Raw genomic sequence first — 23,439 nt, 5'->3', positions numbered from 1 at the left:
AGCACACGCTAGGGCTCTCGGGCTACAAGGCAGCCGAGCGAGAGCTCAAGATCAGCTGCTTTAAGAGCAGCACAAAGGCCTCTCCAAAGTATATTGATGACTACTGCAACGCGTAAACTGGCCCATTAATCTGAGGCACAGAAAATGGCGCATTGCCACCTGCGCTTCCTTTTGCCAAGGCACCGCACAAGATCTCATCTTGCCACTCAAGAAACAATAGGACTGATGAGCACCACGTAACCTTTATTTGTGTTACATGCATCACAATTTTCTCTTGCGTTTCCACACGAGCTCAAGGCTTCTGTGTTACCTACCTGCCTTTTAGCTGAAGAGAGAACCTTTTACAGAGCCTAAAACCCATTCATGTAATGAAAGATAATTTGGGGGAAAAATTCTTAAGAATCTATCTATGTCTACACTATCCACATGTCTAGTTTTGGAAAAGAGAGAGTATTAGGCAGAGATCAACACCAGAAAAACAAGTGACACGACAGCTAACCAGGCCAGCATTTCCTGGATATAATGCCATATACCCACACCCAAGCAGTATCAAATCCAGAAAACATTGTTCCTAGATTAGACCTTACTATCTCAATAGAAATAGCCACAGTAGTGTAGTATAACCACGCTCTTTGAAGATTTGAAATTACAACTGCTTCAGAACTGCTTAACACTGGATGTAAAGAGGAAACTTACCTTAAGTCACCCTTCCCCGAGCCACACTACGCATCACTGTCGCACGTAACAGAAACGTTCAAAAAGGCAGTAGACGTTTTTTTAGCTGCGTTTCTCTTGTGCATTGGTCATTTTTCGGCGGCTGAGCATTTTCACCTCCAACCCAAGCTTCCAGCCCCTGCTCAAACACCACAGGCTTGGTGGAGATACGAGTCAGGACCACGCAACTCACTATTTGCAGAAAAGAAGATTACTGTAGAGCCACACACTTTTGTGAGGGGTGAGTGGGAGGGGAGTCCTGGAGAAAACAGACCCTCATACAGGCCTAAGGGGTGAACCTGATTCGGAAAGCCAAAGTTATCAGTGAACGTACTCAGCAGAAAGGGGAACGAAGGTACCGGCTGTGGGAAGAACCTCCTAAAGTAAAGGTAATTGGTTTTCAGGGCCTGCGAGTTTCTAAGCTCCTCCTTCAGCAAAAGCAGGATTTTCAGGTTCTAACACACACAAGGAGGGTGTTAGGAAACAGCAGGAGGTGGTTATTTCTAGCTCCACAAGACATTTTTGTTCTGGGACAGTTGTCTGGTTCTCATCTGTTCTGGGACAGCACACAAGTGCCACGCATGTAGCTGTTTCATCTGCAGGAATTTCTATTGCATCAGCCTGTTATCCTATTTATTCATATCTGTTTATATTTTACATTAACAAGTATTTCAATATTTAATTGGCATAGTAACTAGCTATACCCTGGGCCTGGGAAAAGGGATTACAGAGAAGGCTGCGGCCAGCATCTCAAGGGAACATGCTAGCATTCAAACCACTGTTCAAGTGACTAAGACGCTGAAGACAAGGAGATGCATAAAAAGACCGAACAGTACCAGGAAAAAGTGAGCATTTGAGCAAGAAGCTTGGAGGAATTTTATTAGCGCACTATTTCTGTCCTTTCCTAAGATAGTAGCCAGCAAAACAAAACAAAAAACAAGCCTAAAAAATACTTGGAAACATGGTCATCCATTCCCTTGCCCTACTCTGGGACAGCTAAGCTTATCTAATCTCAAATCCCTAGTGCACTCAAGGGAAGACTACATGGATTCCTTCACTTCTGCCAGGAGGCTTTAGCTGTGGTCATGGAGCTCATCATATCTTCGATTTGCCTGAAATGCAAAGGTTTTGCTTCTCCAGATTTTTGCTTTCTAGAAAGACTAACTAGCACATTTAAAGGAGAAAAAAATCCAGAAAGCTTCAACTGTTGCCAGTTATTTAAAATAAACACATTTTCAAGTAGCACGGAGCTTCATGAGCTAGAACTGGAGTTACCCGTTTAGCAGGCTACTCTAGAGTATTCCCTAGAGAGTTCCCAGCTGTAGCAAAGCACACTAGGCTATCAGACATTATTGTGGAAATACTAACCGTTGCTTCATAGCCTTGTTATCAACTATCCAAATCCCTTCTCCCTACCTGATGACAACTCCTGTTAGGCATCGATGAATTCAGAATATTTACAGAGCTAGAGCTGGACCTGGACTACAGAAGTCACCACCATAGCACAATCCAAATGCAAAACTCAGCTTCTGCTCTCTACCAGTAAGATCTTCACATGAAGAACCAATAAACCAGACCAGCTACTTTCCTGCAAGGTGAAATGAAGTCATTGCTATTTTTACAAACTATGACATCAGGGATAGTGAAAGGCTCTAGAGAGAGCCAGTCTTGTAAAGGATACGCACTTATCTGATCCAAGAAGCAATGCTGCACAAATAGGACACTTCTCCATCTGTCCCAAAGAATAAGTTCCTGAAAGGAAAAAAATTCCTCCCTCAGTCAAGGTCAGCCCCTTAGTTAGGAGGAAAACTAGTTAATTGTCTTACTCATTTACCGGAGGCACCACTTGCACAGGAAGTGAAAGATACTGACCGGCAAACAACCACCCAAAAACCTTTCATATAAATGATAATTTTATTGTAAATAAAACGATACATTGGCCTGGCTTTGCACTGCAAGCCCCCGGTCGGTATATATAGACTACTGGTTCAAGGTCTTCTGCACAATCCAGGTTAAAGCAATTTCTCCCTGCTCTGCAAAGTTTATGTCAGACACGTATCCACAGATAACAAGGTCCTTTTCTTCATCTGAACTGCCTCCTAGGCACAGCTACCTTTTCTAAACTGGGAAATTCAGAGCTGCTCAGTAGAATTTGCTCCTAAACAAAGCTGGGGTTTAAAGACCTGAAGCCCAAACGCCACTAAACCACAGAGGACACCTATTTTTCCTCTGAAAATTAAAGACGTAGGCTGAATGCTCCCAGCTCCAAGGGCAGGTACCAAGGTGACAGCCACAGGACTGTACATATTCAAATACATGAAAACCTTTCCATCCAGCAGCTATTACCCTAAGCACCAGTCACTGGGAACTCACGCAGCCCGCTCTGTACAGCTCATGAGATCTGGCCTTTGCCAACCAGGGAAAGTTTGTACAGCAAGGATATGTATTTACTGAGGTTTCACAAGTTATCCCGGCTCTCTTGGCACTTGGAAATAACATGTGTCACCTGAGCAGGTACCAATTTCCCTCTGGGTCAATTTGTTTTGGTAACTAACGGCAAAGTGGACTGTTTGCAGCATCTTTGAGTCCTTTGGAATACTACTCCAAAAAAAAAAAAAACACGAAAAAAAAACCCCAGAAACAAACAAACAAAAAAACACAAAAACCCTCACCCATCAAATTGCTGCAACCTGCAGCAACTACGATAGGCAAAGACCAGATTTACTGGAGAACAAGCAAATAACCTGGAATGCACAGAATCGTCACACCAAGACCAAAATGCCAATGGTTTGTTTCCTAACAAGCTCAGGGATAGCTGAATCCCCCATTCCCTCAAGCTCCTTTCTAATGAGAATTTCAGATGTTTCCCTGCCCAGCTTTGAGTCTCAACTGCTTCATGATAATGGTCAGCTATTAATTTCCCCCCGCGCCTCAACAGAATATTCTCCACTTCTGCAGTGCTTTCCATTGAGGATCCCAATATGCAATATTCACTGTATCTCCCTCCCTGGGCAGAACAGTTGACAACACAAAATGACATTTGGAGTGGACACAATAGCTTATTGTTAACCTGGCATTCCTCCTCCACACTAAATAAGTTCCCCCCCCCCTTTTTTTTTTCCCCCCAATTCTGCCAGGACAAAGAGGCCAGATGTAATTCAATTTAAGGGTATAATTACATTTATGTCCATTTCAAACTTCTTTGCAGCCAGAGCCATGTTAGGAGACTGTGGTATAAATGTAGGCCCCAAGTTTATTCAACATAGCAATGGACTTAGGAATCCAGATCTTCCTTTTCCGTAATCAAGAGGGCTGTGAGGAAACAAAGAGTGCATTTTGGCTTGGCTCTACTCGTTATAAACCATCAGCAAATTCTCTGCAAAACCAGCTGCTTTTTTCCTTTTTAAATTCATAAAGGCGTCAAATTTATTTCCCATCCTCCCCCCCCACCCCGTAACAGTCGAGTCGATATATATAAAAATCACCAAATATGATCTTTTACGATATAAATAAAAAAAGTATGAGGCATCACCGTTTACATGATGTAAAAAGAGCTAAAAAAGAGCGATATAAACTACATTCATAAAAGTGCATCTCCAAACATACAAGTAATGCTTTGGCTTGTTCCTGTGCCGAACGGGTGGCATTGGGTCAGGTACTGGAATACAAGAAGTCCAAGCTGGCACCCCATGTTCTCTGTCGCTGTACAATTGCTATTTACTTTCATTAATACAGACTGGAATACAAGCGTATACACAGAGTAGGCACATTTCAGCATAGGTGGTAGGAATTTCCAAAGCTCTGGGAGAGGGCCAGGAGCTCTGGCAGGGAAAGGACTGAGCCCATCAGTCCATGATGCTCTTTGCTCTGCTCTGGAACAGCCTTCCATGATGCATATGAGGTAAAAGCCACAACGGATCCTGAGGATTTAGTTGCTTTGACACATTAAAAGTTACACCGTTTCCTCATGCCCTATTCTCCCAAAATGCAATGTGTGGGATAGCAAGGAAAGACCACGGATGAAGGTCTCAATTTGGTGAGGACAAGCCAAAGGTCAAGAGAAACCTGTGCAGACAGGATCGCTACATCAGTCTTGACTGCTGCGACACGTCTGCAGGTTAAACTCCGACGAAGAGAAGATTCCAATCTTTGGTATATTTAGGTGCTAGTTGCAAGGCTTGAAGAGTGCTACCGGGCCCCACCGGAGTGCTGACCACCCTACTTCTGTCAAGACCACAGGAATGATTTAACATTCCTCTGCAGCATATGCAGCCACAGCAAAGTGGCGTAAAACACTCCCTAAAACAGAATAGTAGTGTTATGCCCTCACTTCCCTCCGGTGCAAGTGACAGCGAAGTGCAGGCCAAAAGTCAAGCCACATGTCTTGACAATTTGGAATCAAGTTCCAGACTTCGTAAAGATCAGTGGAAGTGCTTTCACTGGAATTAAATAAATTATAGAACAAGGGCTTTCATAAAAAATTCCCCTAAGTGCCTGCAACCTAAACAGTGCATCCTTGTAGTAGTGCAGGAGAGCCCGAAAGTGAAACCAATAAACACTAGCCTGCTTTCACTGATTATACATTGCTCTGAGTCTGGCACAGAAAAACCACTTCAGATTGTTATACCCTTTCAGTGCTTTGTTTTTGTTTTTAAATTCAACACATTAGTTATCATGTGTTCCAAGAGCTTTGTTTCATTAGAGTCTCCCTTAGCCTGCTATGAGCATTCACTTAAAATGAACTCCTGTAATTTTACTGCACCACAACAGCAATTTTCAAGCTTTTTTTTTTTGTGCTATGTGGACCCTTAATATGGTTTCTAATAGTAGTGCAGAGCACCTTTAATTTTGCTCTGTAAAGCAGAACTTTGGCTAATGATAAGTTTGCTTTTCCTAGTTTCTTTTCACACAGATACCTTATAATTAATCCATAGGTCCCCACTGCTTAAAAGACACTGCTTTTTTAATCACTGAAATCAGGACTATTAGTCCACCAATCAGCATACAGTATTTGAAGCTAGTAAGCCATCAGGAACTCGATTATCAGAGATGTGGTACACTTTGAATGCAAAATGATTTGTATACATTTTGCTGGTGTCTCTATGGGAATCTCCACAGCTTTCTTCTTGGTCAGTTAATTTCAGAAATATGCTAGCATTACAAGTGTTCCCTACCTTTGTTTCACTGTTTGACTTAACTCGTACAAAAACTTATTTAAATAGGGCCATAACATTTTATGGAAACCTTAAATGAACACTTGCACAGCTGTAAAACAAAAAACACACACACTGAAGGGTTGAGCTTGATTCCATCCAACTGTGCCTAAGCAAACTAACGTCCAGCAAATCCTCCCCAAGAAAAAAAAAAAAAGGGGGGGGCAACCCATTTTCCTAAATTTTTTAGGGCTTGGACTAATGGAAACACATAAGGTCTTCCTGAAATTAGTTCCTGGGCACCAGTTAAATTATCTTTGGTTTAAGGGATGGTAAACATTTACCAGCTGAAAAGACAGGTGCAACAGAAAGCTGTCTTGCAGAACTCCCTTCCAGAACAGTTTTAGGTTTAGAGATTTAAAACCAGCAGCCCTAGGGAGATGAAGCAGGAACACAGATTTAGTTGGCTACGAGGACACAAACTAACCAACGCTGTCCTAACGCGAGAACAGATCAAGCCTTGGAAATCAAGCTCTGGATTTTCTAATGTCAGTGGGAGACCCCTCGTCTTAGGCCCCGGAGCGATTGCATTCTGCTGAAACTTTTCTGATTATCCTGACGTTTAGCTATAAAGACCTCTCTTACCCCCCATCCCCAAATCCATGGTTTCATTATAAAATAACACTATTCACATACTTCTGAATCAATATTTTCTGAACACCTTCAGATGCTGAATACTTAAGAAGAAAAATATATAATTATATAGCGAGCGCATGCTCAATGACACATGGCTTTTTGCTGGATTCTTGTACTATAGATGCCTCAAAAGCCCTAGCAGTCTGGAAAATAGTGACCCACACTGTGAAGCCACTTGTGGAGGGCTGGTCTGGATGGCTGTTGCACATTTCTACTCTGAAGAGCGTAGCTTTTCCAGTTCCCACTTTGGTCCAGATTTCTATGTTCAACCAGTGAGACACTTTTAGATCCCCATTCTTAGGCCAGCAGAAAACATGCAGCCAGCTGCAATTTCACATCAAGATAGCTAGGGCAAAAATGCAGCTCTGTTTGTCGGTAGAATAACCGTTAGTCCAGCAAACAAAGGTATCAGGCACAAGAGCAGACCCTAGGTTCCTTGGCATAACTTCCCCGAAGGACTAGGACAGCTGAGTTGGCATTTTAAAGATGCAGCACCACAACGGGCAGTTGCAACTAAACCAGACAGGGGCACCGAAAGCCCAGCAGGAGCTGCTAGCAAGGGAGGTAATTCAGTACTGGAGCTGTGCAAACTGATGTCTGAGCAGCTCTTCAGCAGAGGGTCTGTGCCTGGCTTCCACAAAGATTTGCTTGAGAAAGTCCCGACAATGTTCTGATATGTGAGAGGGGAGCTGGGGGTTGGTCGGCTGGGTGGCGATCTTGAAAATGGCTGCCATGGCTTCGTACTCTGCCCAGGGTGGTTTCTCTGTCAGCATTTCCACAACAGTACAGCCAAGGCTCCTGGAAAAGCAGACAGGAGGAGGGAGAAAAAAAAAAGTGAGAATCTCGCACAACGCACAGTGTTCAGCGAGAGCTTCCAAGCGGCTGACATCAAGGTACAGCTCTGCTCTGAAAACAACTATAGAACGGCTTTGCGCTCAGCAAACCCCTTGCGTGCACAGATTCTCAGCCAGATCTGCCAAGCATTGCTGCTTTTTACTACTGTCAGCCTAAGTGCAAGTAAAGTGCTGAGACAGGGAGGCTGGTTTCCACTGTGGCTCTCACTGCACCAAGAACTGTGAAGTGCCACCTGCCCAGCTCTCCTTTGCTCAGATTCTCAATAAACCCCAACAGGGGACAACAGGTTCACACAATAACATCCCTAAGGCACTGTTTGACCTGGATGGTATTTCAAATGCTGCAGCTGCTGTTACACCTCAAAGGCAGTTGCTGGGTTGCAAGGTAGAAGAGAGACTTTTAGACTAAGATTCAGTGGATCAGAGCTGGTTGATCCCACAAGCCATTTCAGCAAAGTCACTTTTCAGCGCACAGCTTCAGAGTGCCTATGTGGAAAGAAAGCTCTTATCTCCATTTTACAGGAAACCAAGCACCCCAGAGAGTCAAAAAAATCATTAAAATCTTAACAGCTCCATGCAGACTGAGACGGCAGTTAAGTTAAAACATTGGTAGGGCAGATGCGTCATTATGTTAGGGTAAAACTCCTAGCGATGTTAATAAGGCTTTGTAGGCTAATTCAAGGCAAGGAGGAAGTGACCTGTGATGACGGATACGGGTGAGAGACCAGCAGACCAAGGCTCTGATCCTGACTTCAATAGCCTACAAGTCTATACCTCTGTTTCCTTTGTCTGGATTGCAAACTCCTCAGTGAAGGAACACTTGTCTCGTATATGTACTGTCATATTAGATGGACCGTTACCAGTATACCCTTTTTACAACAGAGCAAACAGAAGACGGGAGGCACCTTCCACAAGTTTCTCGAGCAGACCAGTGGCTGAGCCACCTTTCTGAAGTAAGTTTGACACCAATACTTTTACAGGGAAGATGCGCTTCTGTAGTACAGCAGTGATTTTTTGAACAAAAAACAAAGCATTAATTGCTTGCTCAAGGCCACAGATTAACCAAACACAGTTAGTGAACTTTTAGCTTCCAGTTGTGCGCTTTCATCACATCGCTCCATTAAACGGGCAAAATTGCGTCTTCTAAACTAAACCTTTAAACTAAACCTTCCTTTGAAGTGAAACGTAAAGAAAAGGCACATTCTCAGAGGCAGACTCGCATCAATTGCCAAGACAAGGAAGGAAAGGAATTAAATCCAGTGAATATGCAAGAAATGACTTCTTGACAAGGTTTAAAACCCAACGTGAAAATTTTACACTGGTTTCCAGCCATTTAAGACTTACTAGAAGAGAGTACAGAAAATGCAAACCATGTGTGCTGAAGTGCTGGGGGTTTGCTCAAGAGCAAGCAGGGATATATTATTGTTTAGACTGATTTATACCGTTTAAGCAGATCCGGTTTCTTTAAGATATTCAGCAAACAGCAGGAATGTTTTTCATGTCAAGTCACTCCAGCAATAACAAATAGCTCACATATTCTGCTATTTAGGAAAAAGAAAATTGGAGAGGGGCCTGCAGCAGTGGCGGAAAGCCAGGTGGCTAGATTTGTTACGTCTTTGAGCCTCTCAGCCATACACATCCACCCTGGGACTAGTGTTGCACTGGAAAATTCTGACCCCCTTAAATAACGACTGGGATTGTAGGAACTGGAGCCCAGCCAACAGCAGCATCTCTTTGATGGGAATGGACCGATGTCAGCACCAGGAGGAAATCCACAACTGCATCAATCCAGGGGGAAGGGCACGTGCTCCATTCTCTCCCCAAGTATCCCAACTGGGAGAGACTGCAGAACTTAACTCTTTGCATACGGGACACATTTCAGCTACGTTTCCATTTGCTGCTTGTACAGGAAATGGCGTAGGCCTTGCTTTACTGTGGAGGCATAAGCACAGCTTTTGTTGGTGTCACTTTGCTTAGTTATATAATCTCACCTTTTTAAGGCCTCCAAAACTAACATTTTGACACAGAAGACAGTTTTGCTCCTTCCTTCTGATAGAGGTTGTTTCTTGGCTATGCCAAAAATAGCGTGGCTAGTTTCCACCCATGTATACTTCAGATCATCACCTCTGTTCTGACCTGTATCTTTTTTGTGTTACTCCAGGTTTGGGCACCTTTCCTTTAAATCTTTGTCAACATACTCAGACTCTGCTCCCTTTCATTGCCACAGCGTTACAAGTATGCTTCTCATTTTCTAATACAATGAATAGACCCTTCCCAAACAACCTTCGGTCTTACTCTTATCTACATTGGTGATATACAAAGGATGGAAACCTTGCGTCAGAAGTAGGAAAACAGAGAATCGCTATGCTTACCTCCCCAGCTTGATACAATAGTTCAAGGGAGGAACGAATGGAAATTGTTACTGGAAAACCAAAAGAGCAGTTGGGTACTGACATGGCAAAGCAGAGCCTGCAACAGGCCACCGCTTAAGTTCAAACCAGCTACCTAAGTTTGCCTTAGACTTTTCTCACTTTTAATACAGACAACATCTGAATTTGGACATACAGAGGACAGAGAATTGTGCACTTATGTTATCTCACTCCAGAAAAGCTGTAAATCAATCTATGGACAGAAAATTAAACCCTCACCATACATCTGCTTTTCTTCCATAGCCCTCTCCGCTGATCACCTCCGGGCTCATCCAATATGGTGTGCCAGTGACAGAGCGGATGCCTGTTCCAGACATACAGATTGTCTGCAGCCGTTTGCTGGCCCCAAAGTCCCCAAGCTTCACATTCCCAGCAGAGTCACGGAGAATATTGGCTCCTGGACAAAAAAAAGAATTGAGACAGCTGTTTTCATGCAATCCAGCTGTTGGATCTGCAGCCTAGAGAATTGCTATCCAACTCAGAAATACCCATGCTCACGGTACAGCTTTTTCCCCATCAAGCCTCAGGTGACCTGCTAAACATCATCTCTTTACTTCAGGCTGTAGACAAGCCAATGGCTAACGGCTGCAAATGGGAAAAACTTTAGGGTAAAAACATAAGGAAACAAAGGAGGAGGGGAAACGAAAGCTGAGTCAGCACTGTCATTGTTAACACTGTCTGTAAACAGCTCAGCCTACACAGGGCCCCCAGGCCAATGGCTCGGATAGTATATAGCTGTATAGAAAAGGATTTTATTTGGATGCTGCTTTGCTGAATACCCAGCTGACCAGAAAGCAATGGCTAACAGATGTATCTAATTAAACCACTTTGAACTCCTACAATAAACAAGTCAATCTCCACTTTACTTGGTCAGAGGTCCTGAACATGAAACATCAGGAAAACAAGCAATCTTAGAGGATAGCTTGTGTGTGGACATAAGCTACTGCTTAGACAGCAAAAGACAATTCTTCCTTCAAAGCTGCAAAAGGATAGAGAAGCCTTTGTTGCCAGTATCTGATACGTGCCTATGTGAACTCCCTCTGCCCTCAAACCAAATGCACTTGTGCAATGAGACAGTTCACCACTTCACTTCCCCGCTGGGAGAGCTGAATTCAGAACAACAAGCCCGTCCATCTAGTACCCTGGAGGCAAACTAGCAGTTTGACTTAGAAGATGGGTACAGACTAGTGATTTCCAACTCGACAGGTTTTTCATTTGGTAGAAAGCACCACATGATCAGTACACAAGGTGTTATTTAAGAATCAGCAACTCATTTCCCTTTGCCAGCCTAGAGGGGATGCGATGAGGATTTATAGGCAGGCACGAGAGCATATTTTTCCTCCACTGAGAAACCCTCCTGCCCTTCTAGAGCACAGAAATTTGCACAGCGCCTGCCACAGCTGTCGACACTAGCTCTCAAGGACACTGGTGGGCTCCATGGGGTTACACCGGGAAGTGCAAGATTAAGGATCAAGAATCAAACAGGCATTACCAGGAAGGCTAGAGACATTTCCTATAGAGAGGAGGCAGGACAAGTCAGGATAGTCTGATGTAAACAGGACCTCCAAGAGCAGGCATGGAGTTCTTATGGCAAATGGTATGTCTACCAGCTGAGGAATGGTACTTTGGCCAAGCACAGAGGAAATTGGAAAGGAATCCACAAAGAAAAAAAAATGCCTTGCAGGAGGGTCAGGGTAGGGGAGTGAAATTCAGGTGGCAACCCAGCCTCATTTTGCTGCGGTGAGAGAGAAAGATGAGGACTTACATTCCCTAAGAACGAGAGGCCTTCCAGTCCTCCTCACTATAACCACCCAACTGCCATGCTCTCAGCGCCAGTAGAGAAGGTGCTATTCTAAACTCTAAGACCAGGACAGGGAGATAATACCAAAAGGCAGTATTCAAGCAAAGCCCCAGCTAAGATACTGATTTCTTAACTCTTGGCTTCCTTTTTCAGAGTTCTTTGAGCACGTGGTATAAACATAAATCATCAGCTGATCTCACCCTTTATGTCCCTGTGCACAATCATGTTGCTGTGAAGGTATGAGACTCCCTCGAGAATCTGGCGAGTGTATTTCCGGGTTACGTTTTCCGTCAGAGCACCATATGCCTTTAGCTGGTCTTTCACTGACCCCTACACCAAAAACAAACAGAAGGGATTGGCAAAGAAATGACAAACCACAAGTCTTGCAGTCTCCATTCAATTCCCATGAGTTGAGACCGTTATAAATCCATCCAGCACAGTACTGAATTCTGGCCTCTTCTAAAGCCTTTTTGTGAGGCGCTCAGAGCATCTTGTCCTATGAAGCCCCTTTTGAGAAAGGTAAGGGCATGGCTCGCTCTACTGCAAAAATAACTTAAGGGAGTTCTGTCTGCTTCCTCTATCCTTCAGCTGGGCTGGTACAACTGTTTGTGGAGACATGCAACAAACTAGTTCAGTAGACTGATCCAGGTCAAAAGTCTCCCTTTTTGCAGAGTCAGTTTTAACCTGATTTGCTGCACTGCATGATTCTGCTAATTCATTCAGTGCTATTTATGAGTTGGCCAAAGTTCTTAGAAGTACTTTGATAGAACAAATTTAGAAGGAAGGAAAGAATTGGCTTTAGTGACTAATCAAGAGAATGTATTTCAGGTGCAAGACACTAGTTTTTTTTCCTTAAAGAAGTGAATACAATAAAAAAAAAGGCATAGATAAAAAGAAAGTGGTTATATTAAAATACAGTGTGAGAAGGGGGCATATCTGAGAGGGCATAAGGTGGATTACACAGTTAAGGTAGTAACAGTAGGATCTGGGATCCTGCTGCTTGTGTCAGCTTTTACCCCTGGCATGTACTCCATGAAGATGGTCAAAGTCTTCTCTGCTCGATCCCGTAGGCAGCCATAATACTGAACAATGCGTTCGTGCTGGAGATTCTTCAGCAGCTGAATTTCACACTCCAGGGCACTCACTTCCTATGGATGTCGAAGGAGAAAATAAGGCTCTGGCCCAAGGAAATATTCCATCCCAATGATTCTGTCCGTGTCACTGCCAGGGTAAGACCACTACTACACTGAAGGTGTCTAATCCATAGGATCAGCTCACCTAGCTCTTGCGAAAGGCAACCATTATCAATGCTTCAGATTAATGCTTATTGTATAATAAGCAAGTTAAATATTGCTGCAGAAGCTTCAACAGTTTGAAATAAAATAGAGGCAATATCATCACATACAGGTTTAGAACCAGAAAAACTTGAGTTTCTTGTCTTGATTTCATCATCCATCTACTGAATGGCTTTGGCCAAGTAAGTTGAAAACCTTCTTTGTCCGCAATTCAGAAATAACTCTTCTTTTCACCACTAACCTTGAGGACAGGGAGGGTTAAAAAGCTCTGAATATACTGCTAAACAACTGTCAGAAACACTTCTATAGGAACCTCAACTCATTAGATAGCAAGATTATAGGTGCTAGGAGTTTCTAGCTATTTCTGTCACCCAGTTCCTGCCCCTGATTTATGCTGATGACTTTTGCTCGAGTCAACGTTATAAATAGCCTCCTCTTATTGGCTTCAAAGCATTTGCAACTACGCATACGAAGCTGATTCTCTGCTTTAGTCCTGCCACAGACAACAGGGTATCATAGTGCAAGGGTAAAAAGGCTATCCAACAATTTCAGACTCAGAGACATTTGTTGCCCAGGAAAAGTATCAGATTCTTGCTGATTCCAGAGAATGAATAGGCTGAACATCAAAGGTACTGGAGAATGACGATTGATTGTTCCCCCAAAACTCTCCACTCTCCACCCTACTGTTATCCCTGCCACTGAAAGCTGCCAGATTCACTTCTCCCTTGAAGAGAGGATATAGCTCTTCAAGAGCAAGGACCTGGCCACTACAGAGATCATGGAACCGGAGGAAAAAGCTTAATGGGGCCAACTGATAGTTTAAGGTTTGGAGTTTCAGTGCCTTCAAAACACATTCCAGCCTGTTCTTCCCTGGCTCAGAGACACTGTCTGATTTACAGCAGAGACATGGTATAACTCAGAACTCACCAAGTTAAGACTTCTCTTGGCACCAGCCTCCCAACACACAATCAGAATAATTAAATCTTCATGGATCAGTTATTTCAGATCAAAGTGAATTTAATTTAATATTGGGAAACTGGTATATTGTTGAAACACTGGCAAAGAACCTAACAGCCACTCCAGCTGCATTAACTGTGCAGGCAGTAGTGTGCTAGTCTGTACTTTCATGCGAGATGCCCCTTCCCACCTCCACTGTTTCTAATGTGTTGTCACATATCACTTGACTAATTTACACACCACAGTTCAGTTTGTTTAGAGGCTAAGGAAAATTTAGAAGCCTCTAAAGAAACAGGACCTACCGCATAAGCCCATAAAGTGAGTTTTGCAAGTGCACGTAACTTTCTTCTTTTTTTTTTTTTTTAAACGCAGAAAGAGTAGGATTTGTTTCACTCACATCCATATCTAACCAGGAACACAGGGCAGTCTAGTATTCCTCAAGTAACCTGGCAACAAATCAAAAAGCTGAGAATGGAGAGCCAAAAATGAAGCCAAAAAATAGATATTAGTTTCAGGCTGAAGTTAATAATACGGAAAAATAATTTTTAAATAACTCTTGTAACTCTCCACATGACTTGAAACCCTAGTACAAACTAAAGAATATGCCAGTTTTCGAGGACAGACAGATACGGGCACATTACAGGATCTCAAAGTCTGCACAATGAAGTTAAGTAGCTCTGAAGAGAATTACCTTGCTTGTTTCAGGACTCTCTGGGTCAAACTGGACCTGCTTAGCTGCAAGCTCTCTGCCCGTGTCCACATCATAGCACAAGTAAACACGACCAAAGGCACCCTGGCCCAGCAGTTTTCCTCGTCGCCAGTTTATCGGAGCACTCGGAGCTTTAAAAAAAAAAAAAAAAAAAAACACACACACACACATCACACAGTAATAATTTCCCTTTTCACTATGCTATTGAAAGACCACAGTGAGCACTTCAAAGATCAATCTCTGTCATGCTGGAATTGAAATATATACTTCGCAGATGAAGCAGCAAAGACAAATATGAAAGGGACTCTTCCAGTATCATGGAGTTAGTGGAGTAACTCTAAACAGAACCCAGCAGTCCAGAGTCCTGTTAAAATGAAACTGCAGAACATTTTGCAAGGATAACTGCAGACAAGTTCTAGGCTATACAATGAGGTTGGTATAATTTCATTCCACCAGCAGGGTGGATTCTACATTACTATCTCAAGAGAACACCACTATCAAGAGAGGGGGCAGCAACTAAATAGGCTCTTCCGACCCCTGATCTGTAGTTATCATATGCATGGAATGAAGAGCTTATCAGCCTTTCTAAAACAATCCCACCCAGCTGAGAATGTATATTAAGCTTCTGGGACAATTTGAAGGACATCATTTGAGTACTTTGCCAACCATTGGTTACTTTGGAGTTCTTTCTCTTGGAGGAGGGACTTCACTGTAAGGCTATTTCTACAGCAGCAAAATTAGATGTCATAATTCCCACTAGAAAACGACATGGTGGAGGCCATAATGTAAGTTAGCACAGATATCTTCATTGCATGATGAACAATGAGACTACAGTAAAAATATACATGAGAACAGCCTAAGGCAGCCATCTCCAATGCCCCAGCAGGAGGTTATGTCAGCATGGAATTATGAGTTCTTATTATTCTACTTTACTGGCCACTGTACTGTACAAACAGCAGTCTCCTGATCCTGAGATTAACACCTGAGTCCAGTTTTCCACATTGCATTTTATCCCAAAGCATACTATTCAGAGAGCTGTTTGTTAGCTCTAACTTTGAAAAATGACACTACCAGACACAGCGCGATGCTTCCAATTATGTTGTAACTAACAAGAAATTGTAAAAACAAAGACAGGAACCAGCCATCTGGACAGCGTGAAAATACAGAAGGGCTGAGAGATTAGCTTTGCCACCTCTAATTTAGTCAGATTTACTGCCAGTCAGTGTTTTAGTGTGTTTGTTGCTTACTCTGCTGGTTTAATATCTTCATTTTGATCTTTAAATTACTGTACAGGATATCTGAAGTTCATTAGCAATGACTTATGCTCTTTTTTTTTTTTTTTTTTTTGATAATAGGTTCCCAAACAACTCAGGGATGCTATTAATATGGAAATAAAACTTTCTGCTAAGGAGTGAGTGGAATAAACAGTCCTTAACTTGTAACATAACTGTAATACATTAAACTGTTATAGTCAGGCTTGTGTATCAAGAAAATAGAACAAGCTTGTCTGCTTTTTTAAGAACCTTGTACATCACCTAGATCCAATCAAGTTCAGATTTTTTTTTTTTTTTTTTTTACTTTTTAGCTGAATTTCCCATGTTTTCTAAAGTAAAGGCCAGTTCCCAGTGCACGACTATAAACAGACAGACCACAGCTGAGATAACCACTGTGGGAGAAATAAGTGCTTGGTTTTTTGTTTTTGAGACTACAAAGAACTTGTAAAACGACATGTTCTTATTTAGTGACTACTGAACTATTTCAAGCACAACCAACCCCTAAAATATTTCTTACACAGTCATGTTACCATGGACTACAATATGATTTGCTAAACCTTACAAACAGAACGTCAGGTAGTAGAAAACAGCCTGGTTACGCAAACCTGGAAACGCTTTATAGCGACACTTTCCCACCTCCACTGCTGTTAGTTCGAGGATTATACAGGAAGAAGTCACCAATTTCTAAACCAACTCAACTCCAAACGAGGCGACTTATCTCATAGATGAGCCAGAACGATCTCAAAATACATAAAATGTGTTTTGAGCCATGAAATTGTGTGGTTTTGAACGGCTTGTTTAAATCAAACCACAGTAATATATTGGGTCTGGAGTTCATCTCTGACAGATCTCCTTTGCCCCTAACCCCAGCAGGCCTCTTCCCCAGCACTGGGACTATTGCTTACATTTAGTGGGAATGTTCCTCTCCTGCACAGCAAGGGCGTTTTCGCTGTCTGCACTCCGCAGGCGCCCCCGGGGGTCCAGGTACTGCAACGCTAGGCCCAGGTTTTCCCCATTGGTGCTTAGGGAACGACTCGAAGGCACCAAGGTGAAAAGATTCCCTTGGTGACGCCGTATCCGGGGAAACGTCCTCCGGCCTGAAGTGATAAAGATTAGAGAGGAAGAAAAGAGAAAAGTAAAATTTCTAAGTAACATGCTTACAAATGGGAAATGATAGCTGGAACTTAAGCAACGAAGAGAAGGGAGAGAAAATATGTTCCGCACTGTTCCCATGAAGCAGAATCTAGCACCGAACAGACAACACGCAAAAATACGTGAGTTCAGTGCTGATGCTGCTTGAATTCAGCACAGCTTTGGTTCGTTACCAAGGTAGAAGGGACAGAAGACTTTGTAATGGCCTCAGTGCAGCAGCGCTTCCCAGTAGCCTCATCAAGATCTAAATAGAACTTGCCTTCCAAAGGAAAGATTTGGTTTATAGGCTGCCAAGCAAGCTCTGAGGCTTGTTAACCACCACACAGGCAGAAGGACTTTCTAGATAACATGCTTCGGCTTACAAACACTATCCAGGAATAAAGATTATGATAACCTGCACTTCCTATGGAACTCAGAGAAATTAGTTTCCATAAAATTACCCAAGTGACAGTTAAGTGATCTGACAGGGTACGTGATCCTTCAAGTCACTGGTATCTTATACTGAAAGACCCAAGAACACCTAGCTGGTGTTGCAAATTAGCAAAGCATAATGAATCCCTGAGGTTGGAACCCACCATTATTTCACCAAGGCTTGTAAATAAGCCCACTGCTTAACTCAGTAGTCACTGATCAGGCTGGATTCCCTCAGAAAACACAAAGCAAACAAAAAATTACAGAAGGTCACCTTGGGCTGCTAAGAAAATGTAGCGTCACACGTGGCAGCATCATCTCGGGCACCAACTGCGCATGCAAGAATCGGGGCCCTGCAAGACTCTTCAAGTAGGAGTTACGTTTGTCCCTGGAGAATGCCATTGCCTCACCTTCTTTTTCAAGCCTGGAATCTCAGGTCTGAAAAATACTCACCATCGTTGTAGTCTTTGTGCTGCATGGAGACATTGTAGCGCCGAGGGTAGGTCCCACCTTTCCCTGCTTTGTCATAGATCTGGTTCTCGCGATCTGGAGGCAGAGACAGAAAGTGAGGCTCCTTCAAAAAGGACATACCTTCTAATGACAGAACACGCCTGTAACAGCAGGCTTTTTAAGAAGGGAGAACTAGTAACTTGATAGCTTTTCAATCAACCGATCTCCAATTATTTTATTTATATAATTCCAGTAAACAATGGGGCTAGTCAGCCAACAGCAGAAAACGTCTAGATCAAATACTCTTTATGCTGGACACTGACGTACCTGAGAATTCCTGTCTGTTATCAGGAAAGCTTTGGGCCCTTGACATCCGTGACTTCCGAAAAGAAGGGCTATTAAAGAAAGAAGGCAAAAATAAGCTTTGCCAGCTGTTTGCTGGCGAGAACATTACAAGGACTTTAGACACAAGCCAATATACCTGTGCACTGGTAACGGTGATTCTGAAATCTATGTCCCTGCAATAAATTCACAGCATACCTGGAAGTCAGGCAAAGCCCCAGCTAACCAGGCTTAATTTTCCAATGCTTGCAGTCATCCTTTCTGTAGTGTTTGTGCCATCTAATCAGTGGTACCCAGCCTATGGCTTGAGACCCAGTCTTCCTGCAGCTACACGTAATGAAAGTTAAAACTAAGGCTAACAGGAAAAGCAGAACAGGATACTACCTTCAGCACACCGCTCACAGGCAAGTAAAGAACAGGACCACTGCCCTACATGGTTTACCATGAGGGGTAAGAGTTCCTGTCCTGAAAACTTAAGTTCACTTTCCTCTCTACCAGCAACAGATGTGCCTAAACACAAACACAGCTTACAACACCAATCCCTCGTGTTTCTCCCCAATAAGCAGGGCCCTTCAGCCAAGCCTAAGTATGGCTCCTTGGCTGGCAGAAGGCTTTCAAAGTCTCCCAAGAGCTTACACAAATTTAATCTGGGCAAAAGCCAAATTATTTGCTTTTTTTTTTTTCTACCCAGTGTAAAGGGAACGAGCCTGATCCACCTTTTAAGACTCCCAAATGAGATACTTTTCCTGCCAAAGAACATCATCAGCTTCCCCAGATTATATCCACTCCCACAAGGGGCAATCAGGAAGGCTATTTTTTTTCTTTTTTCTTTTTTTTTTTCTCCTTCATTTCAGGCAGGGAAAGGGGAGAGAGGGACAGGTAATATATAAGTTACCTAAAAAGCAAAACAAAACAACACCTACAGCTACCTACTACTACATCAGCTTGGAGGAACCATAACAACACAGCTGAAGCTCAATATTCCTGGTGCCAGAAAGCCGCACTTGCAGTTCAGATTAACAGGACCTACAGCTGCTCATCAACACCTGAAGTTACATTCCCCCCCCCAGGGGAAACACTGCAGGGGAGAAAATTCAGTTTTGTGGCTTCTGGTTTCCTCAAATTTGATTAGTCTTTGTGAAATTATACTCTTTCTAGGGCTCCATATATAACCATAAACTGGACTTTTCAGGTTAAAAAATTTTACATGGGAGCCACCTACAAATTCATACTCTTCCTTACATACACATTTAGATGTTCAAGGGCAGCACTGCTCCTAATACCTGCATGAGATCAGCACCATCAGCAGCAAAGGAAGGGAAAAGAGGGATCTAGAGCATATCAGACTGTGACAAGCAGAGCTCCCCCATTTGCCTTTGGGATTAATGCTATATCTTGCAGGACACAGGAATCTAGTGTAACGATATATTTCTGTACCTTAGAATAGTTTGGTTTTTAGTTTTTTTTTTTTTTTTTTTAAATGAACAAGTAGAGCCTTGTCTTAAAGGGATTTAAATACGCTGCAGCCAGATGTTCTCAGAGTCTAGGCTCCACACAAACGGCACACTTTAGAACGCTGTATTTATAACATAGAACTGCCGAAGTACCAGTTTGTTGATGCATGGTTTTGCCAGAAAATAAAGCAGCCTTAAGATGTAGTTAATTCTCTCTAAGAAATATATTGAGATCTTGAGTAGGAAATAGACTCCAAGAAAACTCTGGAGATGGAAAACAGATTTTTCACATAGGTACCGCTGGCATTTCAATTTGAGCACAGAAGTTTCTACCAGTTCGTATGTTTGTACCTGTCTGCTGACCTGTCCAAGGACTGACAGCTTCCCGACACAGAGTTTTCAGCGCTGCTTAAAGGGTCCAGCATCTGCAACACAAGAAGTCACATAGCAACATCAGCTCAGCCTACTGCCTAGAAGATACTCTACCAGAGGATCAGAATCCACTGCTGCTTGCTTGAAGGATGTCCAAAGGAGGGAGTCTAAAGCTGTTTAGAATGAACAGCTTTCCTTTATCTCCTACAGCATTTGTTAAACGTTAAGGACTTATCAAATTTGAGCCATTACTCTGCTTCAGGTTGATGGCAGACTGATATGAACATGATGGCTCAAGGTGGCCAGTGTGCTGGGTTTTAATCCCAAGTGACTTCAGGAACAGAAGCTCTGCTGCTGCTACTGCACTGCTGTCTCCACCTGCAAGTTGGACTTTGGCCTCACTTCCTACTTTTTAAACAGAGACCACAATTTCAATGAGAGGGTCACATGAGCCTGATAATAGGAAACCTGAGCACATATATATAATGCACACCAAAACTGTAGGGCTCATTCAGAGGTGGAGAGACATGGCACAATATACATAGCAACTGCTTCTGGCAGTCCAAAAAAGGCTTTGCATTTACACATAAACTATGCTCCAAAGTTGTTTGTATAAGTGTACAAAGCAATATTAGTAGCAACTCCAGCTACTGAATATCCTGGAGTGAAAAAGAGGGCCCAGAAAGCAGCAACAAGTTCCTTAATAACTGCACTTATTTTTCTTCACTCTAGTGCTTATACTCACACATTGTTCATTGGTTTCCGGGATGAATTCACCTTCGCTATTTATGCTGGTGTAGGAACCCTGCCGAGCAATGCGCTGTTGCCTCTCTGGAACATAACCAGGGGGTGGTGAACTTCGGCCTGTGTTCTGGGAACCTGGAGCAGAAAGGAGGACGTTTCTGGTATATATGCTTACTGAACCGAGACTGCACAAGCATGTACATAAAGTGAAGGTATTCACCCGCTTGAATTCAACGATCACAGAAATTCTGGAATGAACCTTACAGTCTGGACAGAAACAGAACTGAAGTGCAACATCAATAAAGCAGAGAATGAGAAGATTGCTCCTAACAGAGCAGTCACCTATCTCTACCCTCCTCTGCCCAGCACTCCAAGCATAATTTCAGCATCTCAGGAAAGGCAGACTGGAATCTGTCAAGACTCCAGGAATCCTTGGCCTTCTAACAGGAGCATAGACTTTGTTTCCCTGCTAATCTCCACTAAACAAAACACTCGTCAAGGCAACCAGCCTTATACCCTGGTTACAAGTTTGCCTCAACTAGTATCATCTACCTTGAATGACAGTACTGTGTCTGCTAGTTATCATCAGCTGAGCTAATTATACTGACAGTGAGCAATTTAAACATCCTACAGGAGCACTGCGTTACCTTTGTAAATAGACCCAACGATCTCTGTCTTACTGTGTGAAACTGGAACAGTACAACCAGCTTGGGAAAAATACAGAGGTCAGTTTTGCAGTTTTTGAAATGAGACAGCTAGAAGGACAGAGTATTTAAAAAAAAAGAAAGAGAGAGAAAAACATTTTAGTCATCTGTTATGGTACTAAGGAGTTTCTGTTGTGCTACCTACTGAGAGGAGCTTAACCCGTAGCATTTCTTTATTCCTTGCAGGACTTGAAGGTGCTACTTTAGAAACAGGAAGGCACAAAATCCTTTATTTGCAGTGACCTGCCTACCCGGAGCTCCCATCAAGTCAAACTGAGTGCCAGGAAATGCTGTGGTCCAGCCAACCTACTCAAGGTCACTCATGAAGTCAGAGACAGAGTTTTAAGATCAATTCTCAAACTATGCTCTTTATGAGGCTGTCTTTAATTAACTGTGTGTACTCAGGTGCTATGAAAGATGGGTAAAGACCAGCAAACACTCTCCCAAGGAAAATATTTTCTACAGAAGTTGTTGTAATAAAGGGGGAAGGCAAACGCTGGTAGAAGCTCATCAAAAGCCGGCGCGTGCACCTTTTGAAGAAGTGCAGAATGAAAAACACAGCGGCGGCTTGGTGTGCATAGGGTGGTGGAGTGCATGCAAAAAGCTACTGCTAAGAGCTACTACCTGATTTTTCAAGTAACACTGTAGGGCTCACGTGATACTACAAGCCAACCGGAGCAGAGATAAACAAGAGAGCGTGCTTTGTGGCTGCACTGAGTCACGAGAGCACACTTTCACTCTTTCCGATACAATGCCATGGCTGGCTGAAAGGAGCCCAAGTCCCGCTGGCGTCAGCCCAGCCACTATTGTGGAAAGGCCACCATCACTGGGCAGGAAAAGGAAGTCAGCACTAAATCAATGTATATCAAAGGAAGTGAGTGGAAAAAACACAAGTGCTGCCAGAATGCTTAGCAATATATATATATTTTTTAAATAAAAGTTATTTTACTTCCAAATCTCTGAACCAGTGACAGCAGGCTTGAGGCCTGTCCACTTTAGAATACAGGAACTACACAGGTGTATCTTCTACATGCAAACACCTTCCGTTGAACCCCGTTTTCAACTTTCATTTCATCATGTGGTATGAATAGGAAAGTTTCTGTGCCTGAAACTCTAGGAAAACGGGGTACATTCTCTTTCCAAAATCAAAGATAGGAAAGGAGAAGGAAGGAGAAGGAATTGACTTAAGACTGATCTACTGCCAAAATACTATTGGACCGCTAATAGAACTAGAACCCTTCTGGATCTCTTAATAAGGCAGCAGTCTGCTGCTTTGACATGTTCATAAAATAAATAAAACTAACACTTTCTTGACTGATGAACGACAGGCTTATCAGAAAGTGTCCCTACGCAGGGATAAGGGAATAGAGACTGTGCAACAGCAATACAGAAGGGGCCCCTCATTACTATACAGTTTACCCATGACAGACACTCAGTACAGTCTGTTAGCTTTGGCATCATTATTTGGATACCTTAGAAGGCCAATAAAGGAGAAAGGTTTTTTTTTTTAAATAAATATTTTTGGCATTGAATTTGTCTGTGAAAAAATTAATGTAATGTTCAGACAAGCATGGATACCACTGCTTTCTTCATAGTTCCGAGGAATGCTGCTCTAGCTTAAGTTAATTAAAAAAAGGATGGGAAAACCCCTTCTGTACCAACTGTACCAATTTCAGGCACGTACTTCACAAGCTTTCAGCACTTCTGTTTGTTTGTTATTGCACAAAAGCAAACTGAATAAAAGCGGATCAGCAGACTCTAGACAGCATTCACAGAGGCTAGACAAGTCTAACATAGAGAACTACTCATCTAGTTCTCAAGTCCTCCTCTGCTGAGTCCTCCTCTCCCAGTTCAGTTTTGGTCAGGACAGTGTGGATCTGACTCCTGTTTATACCATCCAATATGGAGATTATTGATTCTAATTTCAT

General features: G+C 42.8%; 1 protein-coding gene across 2 annotated transcripts in view; it reads right to left on the bottom strand.

The window, feature by feature from the left end:
- Positions 1-2,609: 2,609 nt before the first annotated feature.
- The window catches only part of MAP3K3 (mitogen-activated protein kinase kinase kinase 3), a 43,545-nt gene continuing 22,715 nt past the window's right edge, over positions 2,610-23,439 (bottom strand). Inside the window, exons 8-17 of one of the 2 annotated variants that reach the window (XM_068919044.1) lie at positions 20,809-20,942; positions 20,043-20,116; positions 18,223-18,290; positions 17,899-17,991; positions 16,788-16,979; positions 14,591-14,739; positions 12,664-12,795; positions 11,848-11,977; positions 10,066-10,243; positions 2,610-7,361 (exon numbers count right to left, since the gene is read on the bottom strand). In XM_068919044.1, the coding sequence (XP_068775145.1) occupies positions 7,133-7,361; positions 10,066-10,243; positions 11,848-11,977; positions 12,664-12,795; positions 14,591-14,739; positions 16,788-16,979; positions 17,899-17,991; positions 18,223-18,290; positions 20,043-20,116; positions 20,809-20,942 (1,379 nt within the window). In that variant the 3' untranslated portion in view covers positions 2,610-7,132. The remainder of the gene's footprint in view (positions 7,362-10,065; positions 10,244-11,847; positions 11,978-12,663; positions 12,796-14,590; positions 14,740-16,787; positions 16,980-17,898; positions 17,992-18,222; positions 18,291-20,042; positions 20,117-20,808; positions 20,943-23,439) is intronic. The other variant, XM_068919045.1, reaches the window with a different exon arrangement.

The sequence above is a fragment of the Struthio camelus genome, chromosome 25 (genome assembly GCF_040807025.1).
Source record: "Struthio camelus isolate bStrCam1 chromosome 25, bStrCam1.hap1, whole genome shotgun sequence".
Classification (NCBI taxonomy): Eukaryota; Metazoa; Chordata; class Aves; order Struthioniformes; family Struthionidae; genus Struthio; species Struthio camelus.
Note: the sequence above shows the minus strand (reverse complement) of the source record. Positions and strands in the feature narration are given on the sequence as shown.